The sequence below is a fragment of the Cynocephalus volans genome, chromosome 17, assembly GCF_027409185.1.
Source record: "Cynocephalus volans isolate mCynVol1 chromosome 17, mCynVol1.pri, whole genome shotgun sequence".
In the NCBI taxonomy this organism is placed as follows: Eukaryota; Metazoa; Chordata; class Mammalia; order Dermoptera; family Cynocephalidae; genus Cynocephalus; species Cynocephalus volans.
In genome coordinates, this window is record NC_084476.1 from 13818939 (window position 1) to 13840601 (window position 21663).

General features: G+C 46.8%; 2 protein-coding genes across 6 annotated transcripts in view; one reads left to right on the plus strand and one right to left on the minus strand.

Annotated features, from left to right (window-relative positions):
- STRBP (spermatid perinuclear RNA binding protein) overlaps positions 1-14555 on the plus strand; it is a 147955-nt gene extending 133400 nt beyond the window's left edge. The window contains exons 18-19 of the mRNA XM_063081791.1: positions 2643-2776; positions 14513-14555. Coding sequence (XP_062937861.1) covers positions 2643-2647 — 5 coding nt within the window. The 3' untranslated portion in view covers positions 2648-2776; positions 14513-14555. The remainder of the gene's footprint in view (positions 1-2642; positions 2777-14512) is intronic.
- A 5336-nt stretch (positions 14556-19891) lies between these two features.
- Positions 19892-21663, minus strand: part of RABGAP1 (RAB GTPase activating protein 1) — a 141754-nt gene continuing 139982 nt past the window's right edge. For all 5 annotated transcript variants that reach the window (XM_063081806.1, XM_063081807.1, XM_063081808.1 and 2 more), the window contains one exon: positions 19892-21599. In XM_063081806.1, the coding sequence (XP_062937876.1) occupies positions 21477-21599 (123 nt within the window). In that variant the 3' untranslated portion in view covers positions 19892-21476. The remainder of the gene's footprint in view (positions 21600-21663) is intronic.

Consider the following 21663-nt stretch of genomic DNA (forward strand, 5'->3'; position numbering starts at 1 on the left):
GCCTTAGAAATCCATTCATTTGTAAGCAAACTGCTAAAAAAGTAAAGGCGATTGTTAGTTTGAGCCAGGCTACTTACTATGTAAACCCTTTGTACTCCTGTTGTACAAGGGCATCCCCATGATAAAGGTTATAGTCTGTTACCCGAGCATTGCTTATTAAAATGATGGCACTACCCAGAGATGGGGAAGGAGGAATGCGATTATTTTCGTTTCCGAATTTCCAAGTTTTAAAAAATAATAAATTAATCGATCAATCACCCTTTCTTGTTCTTGTGGCCTTCTTCACTCTGTAAGATACTGTGTTCACTCCCTGGCTTTTTTCATACAGATAGAAGATTAGTGATTTTTCTGGTATTCATGGAAGGGTCTCCTTTCCTCTTCAATTACATCAGAATCTAAAGCAGCAACAGGGTCCCCATAAAAACTTGCTCTTCAATTGTCCCAGTTCTTGTTGAGTGCTGCTGTGAAAAGTGACAGGTTTCAGCCATGGGTCAGCATTTATTTTTAAGACACCTGATTACGCTGGTGGAAATTGATCAGTCGGTAACATTGTGCTGTTCTGTGAAGGGTGCAGACCTAAGTCCTCCACTTGCATTCTCACCTTGTTTGGAAAGCCGATGATGTTACTAGAAGGTAATGGTTTCATTAAGGTATTCACCCCCATGAAGGTAACAGTGTGGTCCCCTGCTGACATTTACAAGTTGCTGTGTCTTAAAAATGTCTGTTTTTAGTATGAATTAGTTTTCCTTTTCCCTATTAAATTCTGCTTTTTGGAACTGAACAGTGCCCATCAGTGAGAATGGGCTTCACAAAGTATGGCAAATTTATATATGGTATTTCTTTGGGACCACTAAATGAGAGTAGAATGGGCCATTTTAAAAAAACGTTGGTGTCACTCCTCAGATGTATATTAGACAATGATTTGTTTGTTTCTTCTCCTTGACTTTTTGCCTTTTATTAGTGGTGGGTGATACTTTAATAAAACCGCATCACTTGCTGGAAATAGCTGTTACTTATCATTCTCATCCTGTGCATTAGTGGCTAGATGTAAACAAGGGGGCCCATTTCAGCTGGGAGTTTTCATGTTTCATTGATTCATTTTGCTGACCTATGGATGAAACAGAGCCATCACTGAGAAGAAAAAGCATGGCTGGTTGCGTCCAGTTCTTATTAATTAAATATTTACAACAGTCCTCTTTGCTTTTGGAATACTATTAATTGGCAGCTGCAGCTGTATTGTTATTTGAAATTGATCATCAAATTTGGATTCCAAGGTGGAATCTCTCTGGAGATTTCTCTTTAGAAAATTCTTTTGAAGTAGCTGACTCTGCTTCATAACTCAACCCCTCCTCATAATGGTAAAAAGGGAGCTGTGCTGTTTTCCAACATGATGGCAGTCATTTCAAATGGTTTATACCAAGTCTTTTTTTTTTTTTTAAGTTTGTTATTTGTTGGAAGTTACTAACCATGTTGTAAACCTGCCCAGTTGCTGCAAACTTTTACATTTCTCTGCTTTACTTAAAATAATCAAGCTTTTGGTTCTTTGTTAGAAGTGGTAACCATGCAAGTTCAACTGTTTAAATTCTCTGTAATGAATTAAGTGTCCCCCTACCTTTTGCCCCTCCCACCCTTCCATTTTGTAATGAAAATTCCACTTACAGCTGAAAGAGCAGAGAAATATAAACGAAGCTCTTGGCTTCACTAAATTGTGTGAAATTAACATAAAGTTTTGCTTCTTTGCTCTTTTCTTCACTGTAGGTGGTTTTTTCATTGACAGCCCCTATTGCCAGCCTCTGAGCGTCGCACCATTTATTATTCACTTGGGCCCTCAAGATTTCTTCTCTGACTTCTAGAACCATCAGGTTGTCTGGCTTGAAATGGCAATTTCTGTCTTGGTCTTAAAGAGCAATGTGACACCCTGAGGCTTTCCAGCTTTCAAACACACTACCCTGACACCTTCTTTTTGAAAGTGATGACTGAGCATTTTAAAGAAGAGCAATACTTTGTTCAAAGCCATGGTGTCTGTTTTAAATTTTTTCCTTTGGAAACCTAGCAATATCTGTACTTAACCCCTCTTAGTATAGTCTCTTGTCAGGGAGTTTACAGACCATCGTAGAACTTAGAGTGTGAGCTGTGCTATCTTCTGAGAGTTTTTAAACTTTTTTAGCGCATAGATTAAATAGTTACATTGTTGACTGTGTCAGTTAGCGCAATTATAATTTCTCAGAGATAGGGGTCCTCCTTGAAGCCATAACTGCTGCATGGGGGCTGGCGCCTGGCCAGGGATGTGGCTTGCAGCCTGTGTTTCTTCAGGCTACACAGGAGCACCCCATCTCTTGAGCAAGGTAATTGGTCCAATCGATTTCCAACATACCTCATTCTGACTAGGTGGAATGCATGGTGCAGTGAAGCAAGGAGAAGGTTTATATAGTTCTTGAAGTCGTTTGTAGTCTCTCTCAAATCGTTAACCGGGGGAACAGACCACTGATAGATTTTGCTGGTATTAACCTTTTCTTTTCTTCTTTAAAAATTTGGGTGAATGTTTGAAAATCATGAATCAGTCACCATTATTAATTGAAGAGCTTGGGGATACCTCGTTAATGTATTTTTAAAACTGGTGTTGGACCCTCTGTGTATTTCAGGTTAATACTTTTAAGCAGTTTTCAGCACGTTTATCTCACTTTATTCTCGTTCTCCTCGGACCTTCGTAGCCATATCACTTGTATAAAATAGGCTGAGATATAGTGACTGTAAGCTGTGATCTCAGTATACAAAGGTAAGCTCTTTTCTTTTCTGATTAAAGAAAAAAATAATTAATCAATTAACACAACATGCATATATGACAATCATATATGATATATTTGATCTCTTAGGTCTTATGTCATCACATTACCTTTAAAAATTTTATGGCCTAAATGTAAAATAGTTATTTTCAGTATTTGTTTTAATACCTTTGTAACTGCTTTTTATTCAAGAGAGACATTTCACTTTTGCCGAGTTTGTGTGTGTGTGTGTGTGTGTGTGTGTGTGTGTGTGTGTTTAGAAGCTTAGGATATAACATGTCTGTAAATCACACACACACATATCTATTTAAATGTAAGAATTCAGCGGTAGAAACAGTTGACTTAAGAAGATTTTAATGACAGGGCACTCTTTTGGCCAAAGTGCTGGAACTTTGCAAGCAGCCAGATTGGTAACAGTGTTGGTAGGATCCATATATGTAGCTGTTATACAAGCTAAAGATCAAAGTGCCAATTTCTCAAGGAGAGAAAATTCTCTGAGAAATGAGAATCTCTGATCTGTGTTGTATGCCCCAATACAACAGCAAGAAGCCATAAAAAAAAAAGCAATAGAAAATGAAATAAACCAAAATATTAAGGTAACTATGGAAAAAATGTGTAATTGAGTTAAGCTTTTTGTAGAACCAACTTTCACAAGTCTTAGAATGGTGAATATCATGTCTGCAGAGACCAAATAGACTTAAGGCAATTCATCTGTCTTCTCCAGGTTAGGTAGCTAGGTTATTTATTTCCCATCTTATTCAGTCATCATGGAGTTCATTTAAAAAGTGTGAGGGTTAGGCCAAATATTTAAGGATTTGCTTTGTTAAGTGTGTCCCGTAAATGCATTTCATTACATGTTGGACGTTCTGTGCTAAGGCTGTATTTGATGTATAGATTAAAATGAATTTCATGTTTTATATTTGCTTCTAAGTAGCAGTTTCTATTACTAACTTTAAGGTTGCTAGAACAACTTTTTCTTCCATACAGAATCTGTACGTACATTTAATGTGGCTTTGGCATTTATAAAAGGTTGTACGAGGTATAGCTGACCAGTACCAAGTCCAATCCAGTCCTGCTCAAATAGCCCAGTGCCTACTGTGTACCAGGTCCTTTTCTGAGTACCAGAAAACAGAGGTATGACCAGCAGAAGTATTTTAAGTCCAAGAGTCTCCTCGTTGGTGGAATTGGGTCTATCATTAATATCCTACTTTTGGAGACAGATAGTGCATTAGCAGTGGCAAAAGATTATTAACATAATTAGTTGTTTATTTATAAACTATTTAATAATGTAGGCCCTCTGACATCACTGAAATGGGCATCACTTGGAAATTCCCTCATTTAAAATATTTCTCTGGCAGTTCTGAGAGCCTGAAACCTACCCTGGTTTATATTCATGGACCTCTGTCCAAGTAAGTGAACCAAATGAAACGAATAAAAAATCTAGCCCTTTTAAAGCAGTTTTTGTAGTATAGCAAAGAACAAGGCAGTTCATTTAAACACTGGTCACATTTTTTGGTGACAAATGAGAGAAGTTTGACCTTTGTAATAGATCATTGACTATAGTTTCCCTGTTTCTTAGATTTCGTTCATTACTGTAGTGGAGGAAAATCTTCAGTAGTGAGTTAGAGGAACTAAGGAGGCCCTCCCCACCACCAAGCAATTAGATTTCTAGCAATCCAGAGCCTTAAAAACCCAGGGACATTAAGAATAGTTAAAGCTGAAAACAACCTGCTCTGGGAATGGTTTTCCATAATTCCCATTCATCTTGTGCCAGTGCCTTTGAGGACAGGGTGGGGAGGATCTCTGAAATCATCCAGGGCAAGAAGGTTCTGTGCTGTTCACACTTGTCCTCTATCATAATCTGATGCCATGCTGTCATGCCCGTAGATTTCTCAGTGTTACTAGGAGGCCTGGAAGGGAGATGGGGGTAAATGAACGACAACAGCAGAGCCAGGAAACTACTGCTGAGGTGCATGTTGGTATTGATGTGTTTCTCTCTAGCACTTATTTACAGAGCACAGAGCTAGTACTTATATAAGAATGAGTCCCTTGCTTTCCTGATAGCATCTTTCAGAAAGATGGTTTTAAGTCAAGAATTTGAGTTCGTTATAAGAATAGATATCCTTTCCCACGTTATCGTTTTAGGTAGGAGCTAACAGCTTCCACTGATGCTTGAAGCAGCAGTGATCTTTGGAGGTTTTTAAAAATAGTATCATAATGCAAATTAGATTATGTAAGCTTTACAGCACAGCCAGAAATAGGGAATTGAAACCATGTGGGAATCTGGGCCAAAGTATTGCTTTCCCTCCAGCACATTACTGTGGGGCTCAGGAATTAGATGAGTTGATACATTTAAAGTGCTTTGAAGGTAACTGGTGGGTAGTAAGTACTAAGTGAATGTTGATTGTTCTTAACCGTGGTTGGCCCAGGTGGATGGAGGAATGTGAGAGGCCAGGCTGTGCTGACACATGGTTGAGAAGCAGGAGCACGGCCTCTCCTCACGGTGGAGCTGTGTTGGTTCCTGAGTGCTGACAGGTGTGGGCCGCTCCCAGGCTTTAGGAAAGGACTCTTGGCATTTGGGCATTAGACAGGAAACACAAGCCAAAGACCTGGTAAGAGCTGATGTGGTGAGGTCACTACAGATCCAAGCTGAACGACATTGCTCACATTTCTCTTGTGGTAGTTAAATCACTAGCCAGTCTGCTACCGACGGTTTGTAAATACTTGATTTGGGCTTTAAGGGAGCTTAGAACTTCACAAGGGCTGAGCTTAGATGATCTACCTGCTGATTCCAAGTTTCCTACCAGTGCATTCATTATTAATAAAGGAAACAGTGTTTGATAGCAGCTAGCCCGGTATCCAACCTTCAGGGCTCACCAGTGTTTGGTAGGTAGAGAGCAAATTGTTATAAACCACAGGAAGGAAAGGAGCAGACCAGGTGGCCTGCTGAGAAGGCTGTTGACTCAGATGCTTCTCTGAAGAGCATTCCTGCAGCTTGTCTCTTCTAGTTTGTTTCAGCACTTTGGGGAAAAAAATCTGCACTCATTACCACGAGGCCTCTGAATATTAGAAAAACGTATCTGTCTATCTCTCTGTCTATCCATTTATCTATCTAGACATAGTTGAGAAGTTGCTTTTCAACAAGAGGAAAAATGGGTAGATTGTGAAATTGCTGTTGTTGGGTTGAATAAAGTGTACATTTTACCGTCTATTCCTGGCTCAAATGTGTCAGCAGAGACTTCAGGAGCCTCTGAAAGAAGGTGGGTAGATGTGTCCCTGGCTGTTTAGAGGAGGTGAGCTAAGTGGGGAATACAGGTCGAGCTCTGAGGTACTCTTAAGTTTGTAAAAACTGTGTAGTCAGTGACTGCCTTTAAGGAGTCTAGTAAGAGATTTGCAGCATAGTCAAGATGTTTTCCCTAAATCCAAGAGCTACTCATATAACTGATGTCCTGGTAGCAGTCGCGCACTCCTCCCCAGCAGAAGCCGTGTGGTGGAATTTTTTTCTCATTCGGTCAACATTGAGGGAGCGCCCTTTTTTTTTTTTTTTTTTTTTTTTTTTTGCCTTGACCAATCAGTTGTTAACATCCTAATTACTTGCTCCTTCTAAGGAGGTCTTTGTCTCTCTTGGCAGAACTTTGCCATTTCTGCAGATGACCTGTGCTGCCTTTGCTGCGAAGGCGGAAGATTGCCACCACCTGCCCAGGCAGCTTAAACTGGTCTGACTAGCGTACACTTGCTGGAGATATGTGATCCAGAGTCATCTTTTTCTGTTGCTCTGTGGCCAGCAAGAGGGGACGGATTAGCCTAGCCGCTGTCAGGACACTGTCTTAGCTCTGCCAATGAGCCTGGCATCTCTCTGCTTTGTTTCAGATTCTTCTCCCTTGATCTCCTTGTATAGTTCAGATTCTGCATTCAGGTGTCAGCCAAGTGCCCCAGGTAATTAACAGTAACATTCAGTGTAGGTCATCTTGGGCTGGGGGAGCCGCAGATGGAAGCCGCAGGAATAGGAGAGGAAGGAGAAATGCCAAAATTGGTATCTTATGTGCGCCAGGAACTTGGACATTCTTCTTAATTATCAAACCACCTTCTGGAAGGTGGTTTTATTCCTGTTTTACAGATGAAAAAACTGACACTCCAAGTGAAATGCTAGAGCCAGGAATAGAACCCAACTCTGTTCAATGCCGAAGCCTCTTTCTACTGCCGTGGATTAAAAGGCTGGGATTAAAGGGGATGGGCTGTGCTGGAATCTAGGCCCTCTGACTAGAGGTTATCCCAGACCAGATAGCCTGGCTGAAAATAGGGATATTTTCTTTTAGACGGGTTGTAAAAGATTCTCTAACAAACCAGACAGATAGACTGAAAGACTGTAATGTGCCTGTATAGACAGAGGAAACTTTTATATTTAAAGCTTGTTTTTCCGTTTGATTATCAATGAGAAACCAAGGTGCGTGTTTTCATTTAGCTTATGTTTTCCAAGTGCATGCTGTCTGCCTGGCCTGACAAGGTGATGGGGATGGCTTCAAAGATTTCAGCCAGACTCTGAAGGAAGGCTGGTGAGGTGTTGGCTCATTGGGTAAAAGGAAGAGGGGCATGATAGAGCAACAGCCTAAGTTTGGGGTGTTAGTGTAAGGAGGTGTCCCTGAGCAAGTGCTAAACAGAGATGGGGGCAGCAGATTGCAGAGGCCTGTTCTCCTTGCCAGGAGTCTCCCTTAGAGGTGGCTTCAGAGCGGGTGGCTAGCCTGGAGTTCACTGTCTTCCCTCTAAGTTGGGCCCCGTGCATGGTGAGCCCTGCCTGGATGGCTGTGGGGTCTCGAAATTGCTGCATGTGAGCCACTCTGCTGAACTTGTCAGTTTCCTGCTGCCACAAACCACTTTAGCAGCTCCTTTGCTGATTAATGGCAGCTGGGTCTTAGGGGTAGGTGGGTGTGAGGATAAATGCAGAACACTTTTCAGAGAAAGATATTCCTCACCCACCCCAAGGCATCATCTTCCTTGGCAATTGGCAGTTTTTCTGAGCATCCTGCCGTAATTCTAGAGGGGAGCAAGAAGGAGGGACCTTCTTTTAAACCTGACTGGTCCAGGTTCTAGAGCACTGACCCATGAGGGAGAGTGCGTGCCTGGCACGTGTAGAACACAGCACTGTGCAGAGCCCTTTCCCATTCATTATTTCATTTCCTACTTCACCGGAAGATCTTGGAGAAGTAGCAGTGCCTGGTTGTTGTTCCCACTCTGCAGACAAGGAAATTGATGCCCAGAGATCTCTCCAAACCACCACGCTTACTTGTGGCAAAACATTGTGGCTCCTGATTAGTGAGTTTTTAACCACACAGAAGAAATAACATTTCTTACACTGTATTTAGAGTTAACAGAAGGCCTTTCTTAGGGATTAGTTTTCAACTCCACCACAACTGTGGGATCTAGAAATTTTCTCTTTTTACAAATGAGGAAATGGAGTCTTAGATAAAATGACTTTCCCCCAAATTATACAGCTTTTAGTGGCAGAGCCCACACATTCTGACAGTGTTGTGCTCAGTGCTGGTGGCTTATATTACTTGTCTACACCAATGGCTATCCTGTTTTCCAAGACCATTTGGTATCAGGGCCCACCCAGCTCTGGGATGCACTTCACTCACCTTTCTTCCAGACTTCTGGCCTATATCCTTTGTAACTTGAAACAAAAGAAGCAAAAACCAACCCACCTTTCCCTAACCCTTATCCTGCCTCCCAAAAGTCCAGACCTTTTGGGCTCATTCTTTCTCTGGCTCCTTTGGAAGAACTGTTAGCTTGTTCCTGGGCAAGGTGACTGACTGGTCATCCCTGGGCTGGGCAGTCTGTTTTTTGCCAGCTGCACAGGCAGGTCTATTTCCATAGACCATCTTTCTGTACTTTAACTGAACCCTATAATAAAGTGCAAACTCAGTCACTGCCATTTGGAGAGGTACTCAGGGGTTGGAAGGAGGGGAGAGGATGTGCTATTGGAAGGGTGCCCTTATGTTCAGCGTCACCCACGTTCCATCTATTGCTGGCTAGGCGTTCACCATGTGCAAAGGGGTCATCCCCACAGTGATGCACTTTTTTAGAGTGCTCTGATGCTGGGATCTCCATGGATCCTTCTTTCAGGTGGATAGTCTCAGAAGTTGCTAAGCTTTCTAAAATCCCTCATGCCGTTGGAGGCTACATTAAGGAAAATAGGTGGGCACCATATGAGAGGTAAAAAACCTATGGGAATTGGAACCTAAGGAACTCAGGAAAGCTGAAAGCACCTTGAAATGAGATCAAAGGACCAGGATGTTGTGGCTGGTGAAGGGAAGACCTGGGGAGAACATGGAGAACATCAGCTATTTTTAAGGATTATATTTATTGTATGTGTTTCCAGAAGGGTAAAGACAGTTATGGGAAGCCAGTTCGGCCATTTGAGCTAAAGTCTGCCTCCCATGATGACAGACTGAGCTGCCTTGGGAAGGCAGGTGGCTGAGATGTGAGCTCCATGGTACTGTCACGGTACATGCAAACAAGAAGCCAATCATTTGGACAGAGAAGAGGAAATTCCTCCACAGAATGTCAGTTTGGACTGAACTCTGATGTGAATGGTGACATTGCCACACTTCTCCCTTCTTGGGCACATGGATTTATTGAGAAAACACTGTCACCTGCTACTTTTTATCAGACTCTGTGATGGGGGAGAAGGAGTAGTTGGGGAAAACATCAAGATTTTTAGCTTGGACAACTGAGTAGAAGGTGAAACCATTGACCAAGGTGGAGAGTGCAGGGAGGAGAAGGATACTCAAGGGATTTGAACAGAGTAAAAGCCATCATCTGTGGTGGGACAGATGTTTTAGCTGGTCTGCGACCTCCCCGATAGGGATATTATTCGCTGACCCAGGCCTAGGGGCTGGCAGGCCCATTCCCAGGTCTTCTCTTCAGTCCAGGAGAGGAGCCAGGTCTTTGAAGAGACTGACACGCAGGAAGAGAAATGCTTCGAGCTGAGGAACTTACAAAGAATTACAGAGGTTCTGACGGAAGCGGCCCAGGCTTCCCATTGAGATGGATGTGGAGCTGGACAGGAGTTTGTCCAGTAGGGGACTGGGAGGGGATCTCAGAAGGGGAGCCTAGATAGCTCAGAAAGAGCACGACCCACTTGGGGTGGGGGTGGGGCTGCTTAGCAGGGGCAGTGGCAGGTAGGATGTGTAGTTTGGGGCCGCATTGTGAATGGCTGTGGATGCTGTGCCCTTCAGTGATTACCATCATCCACAATGGTGAGAGGATTCTGGAGGGTTGATCTGAACAGTTGGATGGCCAAGGACCAGAATCAGAGTCTGCTGCCCAGAGGAAGAGGGATGCAGGTGAGGCTGATGGATGCTGCTGGAGAGCTGCCGCAGAGATGGAGACACAGTGTGGAGTCTCCTCACTGGCCAGGCCCCTGTGCTGGGCTGAGCAGCCGTGGGCCAGGGAACAACTGTGCCCGTTAGGGGGAGGGTGCCTGCCAGAGCACTTCTCCCAGACCACTGTTCTGTGGGCCAGGGAGAGAACAATGTGCCTCTGACCAAGATGAGGAAGGGAGGAAGAGGCTGACAGAGGGCAGGGGAGTTGGAACGAAGGCAGAACATCTCCTGGGGGCTAGGAAATGGACTTTGGTGGGCCCAGCTCCCCGTTGCTCGTGCTCTCCAGGAAGTGTCTCCACTGGCAGTGGGTGGACAGGGTTGTGTTAGTCCATTTCTGTTGCTTATGACAAAATACCTGGAACTGGGTGATTTATAAAGAAAATCAAAATTTATTGCTTAGAGTTGCTGAGGCTGGGAAGTCCAAAGTCCATCTGGTGGTGGCGACAGTGACCCAGGGATCTCACATTGCAAGATGGTGGAAGCAGAGAGAGCAGAGAAAGACTAACCTCCTTATTCACTCTCCTCTTAAAGCCCTCAGAACCACGCCCCTGACCACCATTTTTAATCCATTCACTACCACGTGGTCCTATAGTCCAATCACCTCTTCAAGGCCCCACACTTTCAATTACCATAATAGGGCTTCCCACCCTCTTAACAGTCACAGGGGGCTAAGTTTCTAATACATAAAACTTGGGGAACACAATTCAAGCTTCAGTGAGTTTTTGGGGGGATGTAATTCAGTCCACTACAAGGATTGTGGCCAGCTGGCGTCTTAACCCTTGCCCCGATCTTCTACTAGGCTGGCCTCTCCAGTCAGTGTTCATTCATGCTGAGGCCTTCTGCATTTTAAATAAAATCAGTTTTGGTCTTTTCACCTGGGCAAGGGCTGGAGCTCAGTGGATTCAGCATCTGTGGAACGTGGTCTTTAGCCACCGGTAGGAAGGTATAACTTTGTTTACATAGTTCTTTGAGGAGGAAAAAAACATGAAATTGTGAGATTACTGGAGGATTTGCTTTGGGCCTCAGCTTTGTGTCTGTCTCCCTGCCACCTCTGCTTTTTCATGGACAGGTGGGCAGGAGGCCTGAGGAGTCAGGGTGGGTTTATGCACCTTTGTATTTATGTAGCTCTGCTGGGGAGTAGAGCTCAAGAGGCAGCTGTGGTTTTGAGCCCGTAGGTCAGAGCTTTGAAAGAGTTAAAGGTTACTGAGACACTGATCCCACCAGGCTTTGGGTGGCAAGAACTGTAGGGCCAGGTGTCGCTAACTGCTGAGTGGCCTTGTCCGTTTACCCCAGCAGGCCACACAGATCTCACCTCTCTGTGTGTTAGTGGGAGATATATGGGAAGTGCTACCTTAGGCCTGCTGTCAGCAAAACTATCTGTGATGGGCCAGACTGGAAGCATTTCAGGCTTATGAACTGTAAGGTCTCAGTACCAACTACTCGGTTCTGCCACCCTAGCACAAAAGCAGCCATAGGCAGTGTGTAAACAGATGAGCATGGCTGTGCTCCACTAAATCTTCACTTACTAGAACGGTGGGCCATATTTTGCCAACCCCTGCCTTAGACTGTAGAGATTGCTTACCTTTTGGCTTAATCATGACTAGAAACTTCCTTCCCATCTGCTGCCTGCACGCATCCATCCTTCCACAAAGGCTTCCTGAACAGCTCTTCTGTGTGAGCACCGAGGATGAGGAAGGTGTGGTCCTGCCCAGATGGAACTGTTTTGAATGACAGTAGGTGGGCTATCGGGTGAAATACAGGATGGGACTCAGTGAAGTCCAAGGTGAGACGGATTCAGAGAAGGGCTGAGGTAAGTCAGGAAAGCCCTAGGAAGGAGGCAGCTCTGGAGGGGAGTCTGAGAAGAGGAGGAGGGGGATGGCTGGGGGAACAGGCGCAGGTGACGGATGAGATTGTGTCGAACACTGTGAACTTCTGTGAGGTCACACAGGCACATGGGGTCAGCTTGTGAAGGGCCTGGGGTTAGTGTGCTTGGGAGAGTAAAGTGATCACAAATGCATTTTAGAAATGGCCCTCTGGTTCTGGAAGACCATGTCTGTGGTCACAAACTATACCTTCCACTTTAATGGACTTCTTAGCCAAGGGACTGGTTGTTTTTTAGTACTAGAGTAGGAGAGAGAGGCCCAGAGAGTTAGATGGTTCTGCTGGTTACTGGCTTTAGTGAGTCAACGAGAGCCCAACTTTTATTTTTGGCATAACAGAGCTTGACAGAATCTTCCATCTTCAGGCTTTTTCTCTTCTGCTATCATAAAGATCATTTAAAAAGGCAAGACAAATGAAACATTCTATCTCAAATCTTGTTTTGGTTTGGGGCCTTGGTGTGTGAGGGTACAATGGTAGGGACAGGCTCTCCTGGTTCAGAGTCTAGTCATGTGTCAGGAAAGCATGATGACGTCCAGATTCGGCTTCCTTTGTGCCCGGGCCAGGTCCACACACAGGGCAGGCCTTCAGAAAGGCAGAGACGCTGGTCTCCACTCTCCAGAAGCCTACAAACTCCTAAGGCAGGTTGAAGCAAATACTGCTTAGGTGTATCACAAACTGCTCTGGGCTGGGCCTCATGTTGGGTGCAGGAGACTGAGGTGAAGCCGACTTGGTGCCTGCCCCAGGGAGTGCACAGTGTGGCTGGGGTGACGGAGTTCTCCAAAGCATTTTCCCTCAGGGGGGCTTCTAGGCAGGTTGAAGGGAGTTACCACCGTGAGGTGCCAGGATGTGAGCTGCTGCCACTCTCCTTTGACATGAACAAAAGTCAGGAGGGCTGCTTTTGACATGTAGTGACAGGAGCACAGCGAATGTGGTGACAGGGTGGGTGGGGGTTGGAGAAAGGAGACCTAGTGCGAGTGCCTCCACAGGTGCTGTTTCAGTGAAGCCCCCAGCAGCCCTGTGAGTAGGCGAGGATCACATGCAGCTCAGAGAAGGGAAGGCACTTGCCCAAGGCCCCACAGCTTGGAGTTCGTGGCCTCTTGTGTGATGCCAAAGAGCCCACCTTCCACACGGCCTGTGATGCTTCTGGCCGCCTGCAACTGAGGCAGGAGGTGAGGCTGTAGCACTGCCCTGAGCACAGCTGGGCCAGGTGTGGAGCAGGCATTATTAGGGAGGTGTGCCCTGCCTACACCACAGCCCACTGGGCCCTGGCGGAGGTGGAAAACCACTGAAAAGTTCAGCAACTGGATGCTGATTGTTGTCAATGAAGTTGTGTTTTGAAATCTCTGGGAATCAAGTGAGATGTGGAAGGAAGACACTGAGAAGCTGTGCCTGTGAGGCATGCTGGCTGCTGTCTTGAGACTTGTCTGGCTCCCTCTCTTGTGGGGGATGTGCTTCTCAGATTCTGCTGCCTGTTCTTGTCTTTCATGGAGACACGGGGTGGCTCTCAGGCTCTGACAGCAGTATTCCTTGCACTTTCTAGATAAGTTTCTGGGTTCGTGGAAGGGAAAATGACAAACTTGAGCTGGCACAGATGGAGATTGGGCCCTGGCTTTGGTAGAGCTCAGTCTGTGCCGCCAGGTGTGGCCTTTCCCCTGGCAGTGAGTCATTGTTACAGCTCCAGCTTCACAGGAAGGCTCTTGTCTATCAGGCACCGCAAGTCACTTACAGAGTTAGAGCCTTGCCCAGGCTGAGCCCATTTTGTTTTCCTAGTTAGGGAAACAGATGATGTTTAGAAAGTTCTTTAACTCTAACAATATTTCTGCTGCTGTGGGAATCAAGAAAAGGGACAAGAGTTTTAGGTAGCTGGGAAGACTGTCTTATGAAGTTCCTTCTCCATCTGTAATTTACAAAGTTGCATTTGGGTTCCAGCCTCTTTCTCTCTGCTGGCTTGATCTCGCTGTCAACCTTCCTCCTCCCCTTCCACTTGAGAATTGGGTTCCTGCTGTTCACAAACACCCCTTGGGCTTTAGGAGGATTTTGGCTTGGTGGGTCAATGGCAGGACACTGATTCAGACATTTGTTTCCGTGGCACATTCACGTCACTGTCTAGTCCTCATGTACGTACGGCATCTCACTGGCCCCTTCAGGCCACAGCCCTGACCTCCGAGGTAGGAATGGCAGCCCAGGCATGAGGTATGATTTGGAGTTAGCCAAGCAAGCCCTAGTTCCAGAAGGACCTCTATTGTCACCTGACACCAGCCCAGAAGTGCTGCCATTAGACACATCCCTTTCCCTGCCCAATCGCCTTTCATGCTCAGACCGGCCCTGCGCAGTCAGGAAGAGTTCACTCTGCACCCCACTTAGGAGGGATGCTGAGCACTACTTTTCTCCAGGTCACTTAGTAAGGTAGCTTTCCTGGCATTGGCTGTGTGGGAGGTGTTTAGTTACTATGTACTACCTTTCCAGGAGAAAGCCCGTCAGCTGGAAAGCCAGCTTGCAGGTGTCCTTAAGGTATGACTCTCTGCGTCTCCCAGGAATCCAGGGTGGCTCTGGCTATCTGCTGATCTGTCTCCAGCCTCCAGTTGGTCTTCTTTTCCAGCACACCAGGGCCTAAGCAGGTAAAGTGAGAGCTTGGTCCGGGTGCAAATCCCCTGCCATTGTCCCTTCTTTGGGCAGTCATCCTATACTTTAGCCCCTAGCAGTGTTGTGTTTTCCCTGGAGCATCTTTGAAGTCAGGCCTTCCACCCTGGACCCATCTGTCTGGCCTGTTGTGCTGTACGTTTGGTCTCTGTAAGTGGCTGGTTGGGGCCCAGCCACTTCTTCAGAAGACAGGTCTCCAGAGACAGCCATAATTAGGGCAAGTACACTTCCAGGAACAGTGAGTCTGATGGGTCTGGTCCCAAGGGTGCTCTTGGCAGGGTGTGCCAGGGAGAGGCTAGCTCAGGGCCGAGCTCAGGCCATTAGCCCCACAAGCCCCACTCCTGTGTGTCCTGGTCTACTTGCCATGTTGTGTGTAGTGTCCCTGGAGAAGCAGGCCTGGTAAGACTTGCTTCTTGCCCACTCCAAGTAGAACTGTTGTCTGGGATGGAGGTGAGAGGTACAGCCAGTCTAGATCTGAAGCCCTGGGCTATTCAACAAGGGGCTCCCCTCACACTGAGGAGTCAGGTGCTCTGCTCAGCCCCAGGGTGGGGGACGTAGGAGGCACGGAGAAGGCCGAGCATAGTCATGGGTGGAAAACTTTTCCCTGCTGTACAGTTACGCACATGACATTGGACTCCTGGCTGTAGGTCACTTTGGTCTGGTGATGGCCAAGTTAGTTTTTAGTAATCTATTTAAAATATCTGTATCTATTTACTATGTTTTTCTGAACACAAATGTAAATAGTATAATTTGCAGTGCAAAGTCCTTGGCAATAACTTTATGTTGTGTATTATGTTAAAAAACATTGGAAACTGCACCACCATGAATTGTTCTTCCTCTCTGGGAAGGGCATGATTACATGTAGGACTCTGAACTTTAAACCTTTGGTGTGGTTGAAGCAGCAGCGTGCATGTGTGGACTGTCATCAGTGCCTCGCCCAGAGATGCCTGGCCTTCATCCAAAGGGACCCTGCTGCCCCAACTCCTGCAGGCAGCGCCCACACTGTGGCTCCTTCACGCTGAGTATGTTGGACTCTGCCATAGACTGACCCTCTTGTCTGGCTGCTGTAGTTTGTCTGTAATGCCCTGACATGTTGCATTTTCCCCATTTGGATGAATAAAAATAAATGCTTCTGTCTTAAATAGAAATGGACTGAACTGTTCTGTGCAGGACCCATTCTGGTAAAATGAAGGATCTGGCTTTGATGAAAGGTTCAAATGCAGGCCCACCTTTCCTGGCCCTGAAGACTCTAGTTCAGTACATGTTCCAGGCTCTTCCGTCATGCAAAGGGATGAGGGGCCGAGGGGCAGAGTGGCTGCTGATAATGGGCCGTGGCCTAGGCGGTCAGGCCAGGGCCTAATTTATGCTCCTGAGATCTTTAAAACTCTGCCTCTCTATAAATGGTACAAAAAGTTTATTCAACGTGAAACTTTATCTTGGCAGCATGGCACAGTGAGTGGTAGGTGTTAAATGTTGAGTTGATTGCTGCATCCTAAACGTCAGAATTTACCAGGTGCTTTTCACATGCCTCACTCGTAATTCTCACACTGTTCCCAGGAGTTGGCAATACCCAGACAATACAGATCAGGAAACTAAGGCTCAGAGATGAAGGGACCTACCCAACGGTATAGAGCTTCTAGATGGCTGCAGCAATTTGAATCCAAAGCTTAAGCTCTTCCTACTGCTCCTGCTGCCTGCCCCACTGTGGGGCTTCTGCAGCTCAGCTGCCCTCGTAACTCAGAGAGGCCAAGGCCACAGTGAGGCTCAATTCACTGGAGGAACGAGGGCAAAGAAGGTGCAGCTGGCCGGGGAGGTGGTCTGGGAGGGAGCCAGGCCAGGGGCTGCTGCCGCTGCCCCCAGGTAAGTGCAGAACAGCTCTAGGCGTTTTTGCCTTGCTTTATAACTTGGGGCCCCACCTCCTCCCTGCACACCACTGATTTGGATTTACAACCCTGCTGGAATTGACTGAAAGAAGAGTTGGTTGGGTTAGCCCGCTGCTGCCCCAGCCTCGTTCCCAGGGTTGCCTTTCTGGGAAACCAGGCTCAGCCCGCAGGAAACAAGTTGCTGAGGTGGAGCTAGGGGAGAGGAAGGAAGGAGCACTTTTCTTGCTCTTGACCCTGGAAGAGAAGGTGGAGGTGGCGGTACATGGTAGGAAAGATTGAATGCCCAGATCACGCAGTCCTAAGCAGTCTTCCACCTTCACTTCCAAATCTGTGAATAGCATCACTTCACTCCCAGCCATGTTCTCACGACTGGAGGGAGAATACACGAGAAGAGTCAAGAGCCCCACAGTAGCTCAGCAACCCCTGTGAGAGGCACTGAACCTACTGAACAGATGAGAGAGAAGGAAAAGAACTTGCAAAGGTGAAGTGACATGGACATCCGAGGTCACGGCTTGGCCTTGAGCAAGTGCTGCAACAGGTTATACCCACTTGCTGCCCACACGGTCATCTTAAAGCAGCTGCCCTGATGGTTACTGGGAGTCAGAGGTATGGGTTCACATCCTAGCTGTGTGGCCTGGGCCACGAACCTGTCTAGGAGCCCTAATTTCTTCACTACAAAATGGGGGGAGGGCAGGGAACTTGGTGCTTGGGTCTGTTGTTCTGGGAGTGAGCACTTCAGTCATTCTGTGTGGTTCCAGTCCTCACGTGTCTTCTCCATCTCCCCTGTTCTCTCACCGTGCCCCAACTCAATCTTAGAAGAGGTTCTAAATCCTAATGGATTGTGGCTTGGACTCTCCCAGGCCACAAGGGGTCTGCATCACCTGCCGCACTCTCCTCTGCATAGGCTCCAGTTTTCACAACTGTTGGGTCAGTTCAGAACTTGGAGTAGTGTTCTGGGCTTATTTTTAGCTCCTATGGATCCTCCTTTCCTTCACTCCTCTCATTGCTCAGCCCCTGCCACTGGGAGTTGGAATTCAGAAGAGATAGGGAGACTTTGGGGACAATACCTCTCGCGCTTAGTTCTGAGCCTGTTCCTTTCTCCTAAGAATTACTAACAAGGCCCTAGAGACCAGCTCAGGTTGCAGCAGGCCTGCTAGACAGTCCACTCAGTCCCTCTCACTGACCTCATGAGCATCCCTGAGAGCAGCCGAGGAAGAAATGTGCCCCAGGTCAGAGGCAGAATCTCAGTTCCGAGCACAAACCACAGCTCCCTCCCTCCACTCACCTCATCTCCCCATTTCCCTTCACAGCCAGGCTTCTTAAAATCTGCACTTGCTCCTCTCTGCTTCCTCCCCAACCCCTTTGCCCACCACCAGCAACCTCCCAACTGCCCATCCGACCAGCCTCTCCTGGTCCTGCCCGCGCCCCCAGGTTGCACACGCTCATTCCCTTCTTTGGTCGTCCACAGCCTCGCCTCACTCTCCTGTCCTCCCCACACTGAATGGTGAGTCCTAGGTCTCTTTCTAGCCGTTGCTTAATCTGTACATTCTCTGGACAGTCTCATCCATTCCCTTAGCCTCAACGTACATGTTAGAGCAACGGTTCTCAACCAGGGGTGATTCTGCCCCCAACCCGGGAACATTCGGCAACACCTGGAGACATTTCTGGTTGTGACAGTTGGGTGAAGTATGTGCTACTGGCAAGTACTGGTAGAGACCAGGGCTGCTGCTCAACAGTTGTACTGTGCAGGTACAGGACAGCGCCCCACAGCACAGAATCAGCCGAACTGTCAACAATGTTGAGGTTCAGAAACCCTGTGCTAGAGATGCCAAACTCCTGAGCCACTGTAGATTCTGGACATCATCTCCAACCCGCACATCAGATTCATATACTGAAAGCTAAATTTATCTTCCTGGTGTGTCTTCTCTAAGTTTTTCACTGCCTCCATTCTCACTCCATCCCCTTTTCTGTCACCTCTGCTTAGACCCTAATTTCTCTTCCAAATTTTCTTCCTAAAGGAGCAGCAGGGAACTTCCCAACATGTAAGTTGGCATAAAACTTTCCAGGGGTTCCCCAGCACCTCCAGCCCCCCTGGCACGGCCCAACCTGCTTATCCAGTTTCAGCGCTCATCACTCTCTGCTTCTAGCAGACCACAGTGCTAAATAACTACCTTTTCTCCCACCAAATGCCGTCCTCAGGCTTCTCTCCCCAGCAAACCCTAGTCCTCAGTGCAAATAGCTGTCATTACCACTTTGTCTCCCTTACGATTACACATGCCTTCCGTGTCCCCACAGGGTCACATACACCTGTACAGCACTTAACCACACAGTCTTGCAATTGTTGTTTGTTAGTGTCAGCCTCAACATAACCAGGGGAACTCCCCGAAGGCAGGACCCTTACTGGAGTAATTTTAGGCCTGTGTGCCAAGGCTGACTGGTGTATGGATTCCTCTCTCTGGGCCAGAGCACGGCTGCAGGGATGAGGACTTCTGCTGAGTCCCTACGCTCCTGAACGTGAGACCCTTAGGACTGGAAAAGCATGGAAGAGGCTGACCAGGAATGTGGATCCCAGAAATACGCCCTCCAGCCTGGAGTCTGTGAGCATCAGATGGATCCCTGTTGTGCTCTGGGGCCAATGCCCTGGGCTGTGCAAGAGCACCTGCCACAGGTTCGGCCCTTTTCCAGCCTCGGAGTAGTGGAGAAAAAACAGGGCGGGGCCCACTATCTTCCCTTCTTCTTGCAGGCATGAAGCCACAGTCTCCATCTCTACTTGCTTCCACCCAAAGACTTGGCATAGGCAGGTTCCTGGAGGACAGGTCATATGGGGAGGGGAAACCATGGGGTTACGGAAGCATCACTCTTCCTGCTGCAGAGAAGAGGGTGAGATGGTAATGAGGGACAGCAGAGGGCCTGGGGTGGGGGCCTCAAAACTTTTAGAAAGTTAGTTAGTCCCCAGGTACTTTGCCGTTCTGCTGTTCAGCTATTTCCACCGCACATTCATATTTTGGCCCTGGAATTCCCTCTCCCCTACCTACTGTAAGACATCCGTAAAAACTCTCTCTCTCTCTCTCTCTCGGGGCAATGCTCATGATGGATACAGAGGTGTCAGTCTCCCAGAGGATAAAGCCTATGTCTCCCACCCCTCCTGGCCTGAAATGCCTCAGCTGCTCCATAAGTGTCTGAATGGGCCAGTGGGAGACACTGCTGTCGCTGACACATCCCTGTTTGACAGCACACAGTGTGGTCTTCCCTGACTGTGCGTGTGCGTTGGGGGGTTGGGGGACTGGAGCACATAATGATAAAACTAGTTTCTACAAAGCAATGCTATTTGTACCAAAATATTTAATGAATATCCTGTTAAAATAAAACCAACAAAAGAAATAGTAATACAATTTTACTGGTTTATATTTCAATTCATAAAGTTGACACACTGAATCTACCCTAGCACAATGTCCACGCACCTAGTATTAGATGGGCTTACAGCTGTTTTGGTAACTGAACAAGAAAGACACAAAGCAGCAGAAGGGATAGTGTGGGGGGAGGGGTGGCCACTGCTTCCTCCCTGTCACAGATGACCCCAGCAAGCATTAGTACAGCCAAGAAAAAAGAGCTACGAAACAACCTAAGTGTCTCTATATACAAACCAGTGCCTGTTATAACCAGCCACCTCCACGCTGAATGCAGAGAAGAGGACAAAGCCGTTCTGCAATACAGCCGTCAGCATACACTATATAAATTAAAAGTCAAAGTCTTTTTTTTTTTTTTTTTTTTTAAAGGTGCTAAAACCTCCATCCATAGCTTTGAAGTGAGAACTTGCAGCCCATCTGAACAGTGAGGTCCGCACCCAGCCACACTGTGGACCAGGCCAGGAGGACAGAGACCTCGTGGCATGTGCATCCTGCACAGACTCACACATACAAAGACACACTGCTCAGTCTTTCTCACTTGTACAACCTGTTGTGCAAAAACACTAAGAACCTTAAAGTGAGGGAGCTTGTCACAGCTCCCGTAACGTAACGGCGAGGGGGACAGCAGAGCCCAACAAACCTTGAGTGAAATGAAGTGCCCAAGTAACCACATAATTTGTGCAGGTCAGCAGTCCTAGTCTGGGATTTAAACACTGTCCATTGGGTATACTGGGAAAGATATTTATATATATATATACACACCACATGACACATTAAACAAAATAAGATTTGTCCATATTATGATTAATCCAGTCTCACAGTCAAGTCGCCCACCCCAGCCTTGTGAAGTCAGTTTGGCAGCTAATGCTAAAAAATAACAGGAACTATGAGAGTTGCATAGACTTGATCAGAAACGTGAATAATGCCAAACCAAAAGCCTGTGCATTATATAGTTTTAACAAAACTAGGTGGCTTCAATCACAACTATGAAACCCTCCTATTTAAAACAAAGTGCTTCTCCATGTCTACCTGGGGGACTTCTTTCTGCTGGCACTGAAGCAGATTAGAATTATTTGAGTTTCTGATCCCCTGACACTGCCTCCCAATATATATAATATGTATTTTTTAAAAAATTAAAGGTTTAGAAAAAAATCAACAGACTGAAGGATCCCCAAACTCTGATAATGTAAACTCAGCCATTAGGCTGGGTGAGGTGCTGCCCTGCACAGGGAAGAGGCCTGGGAGGTCACGCTGAGGAGTGGTTTCTGGAGTGTGCCCAGAGCATCAGCTGAACTGGCAGGCCAGCTAGTATCAGTGGTTCGGAAAGCTTCACCCCAGGGGCTGCCCACTTCATGCGCTCTGGTCCAATGACCTACCAACATGCGTCTACAAATCTGACTTAGGTACATTCTGGTCCTGGGACATGTCACGGAATCACACATCTGGCCAAAGAAGGCAACAAAAGGTGTCGTGTTTTCTGAAGGTGTCTGGAAGCAGCTCTCAGCAAGTCTCTTTCCCTTGAACCCCGGTTGCCGTCTTTATGGAGCTCAGTGTTCGGTTAAACCACGTCTTCTTGGCTGCCTGTACCTCATTGAGGGCGAGGCCTAAATGGTGCTCCAAGTCCTGCAAGAGGAACAATGCACATAAGGATGCTGGGCTCACTGTCAATGGCGCTACCTCCCAAGAG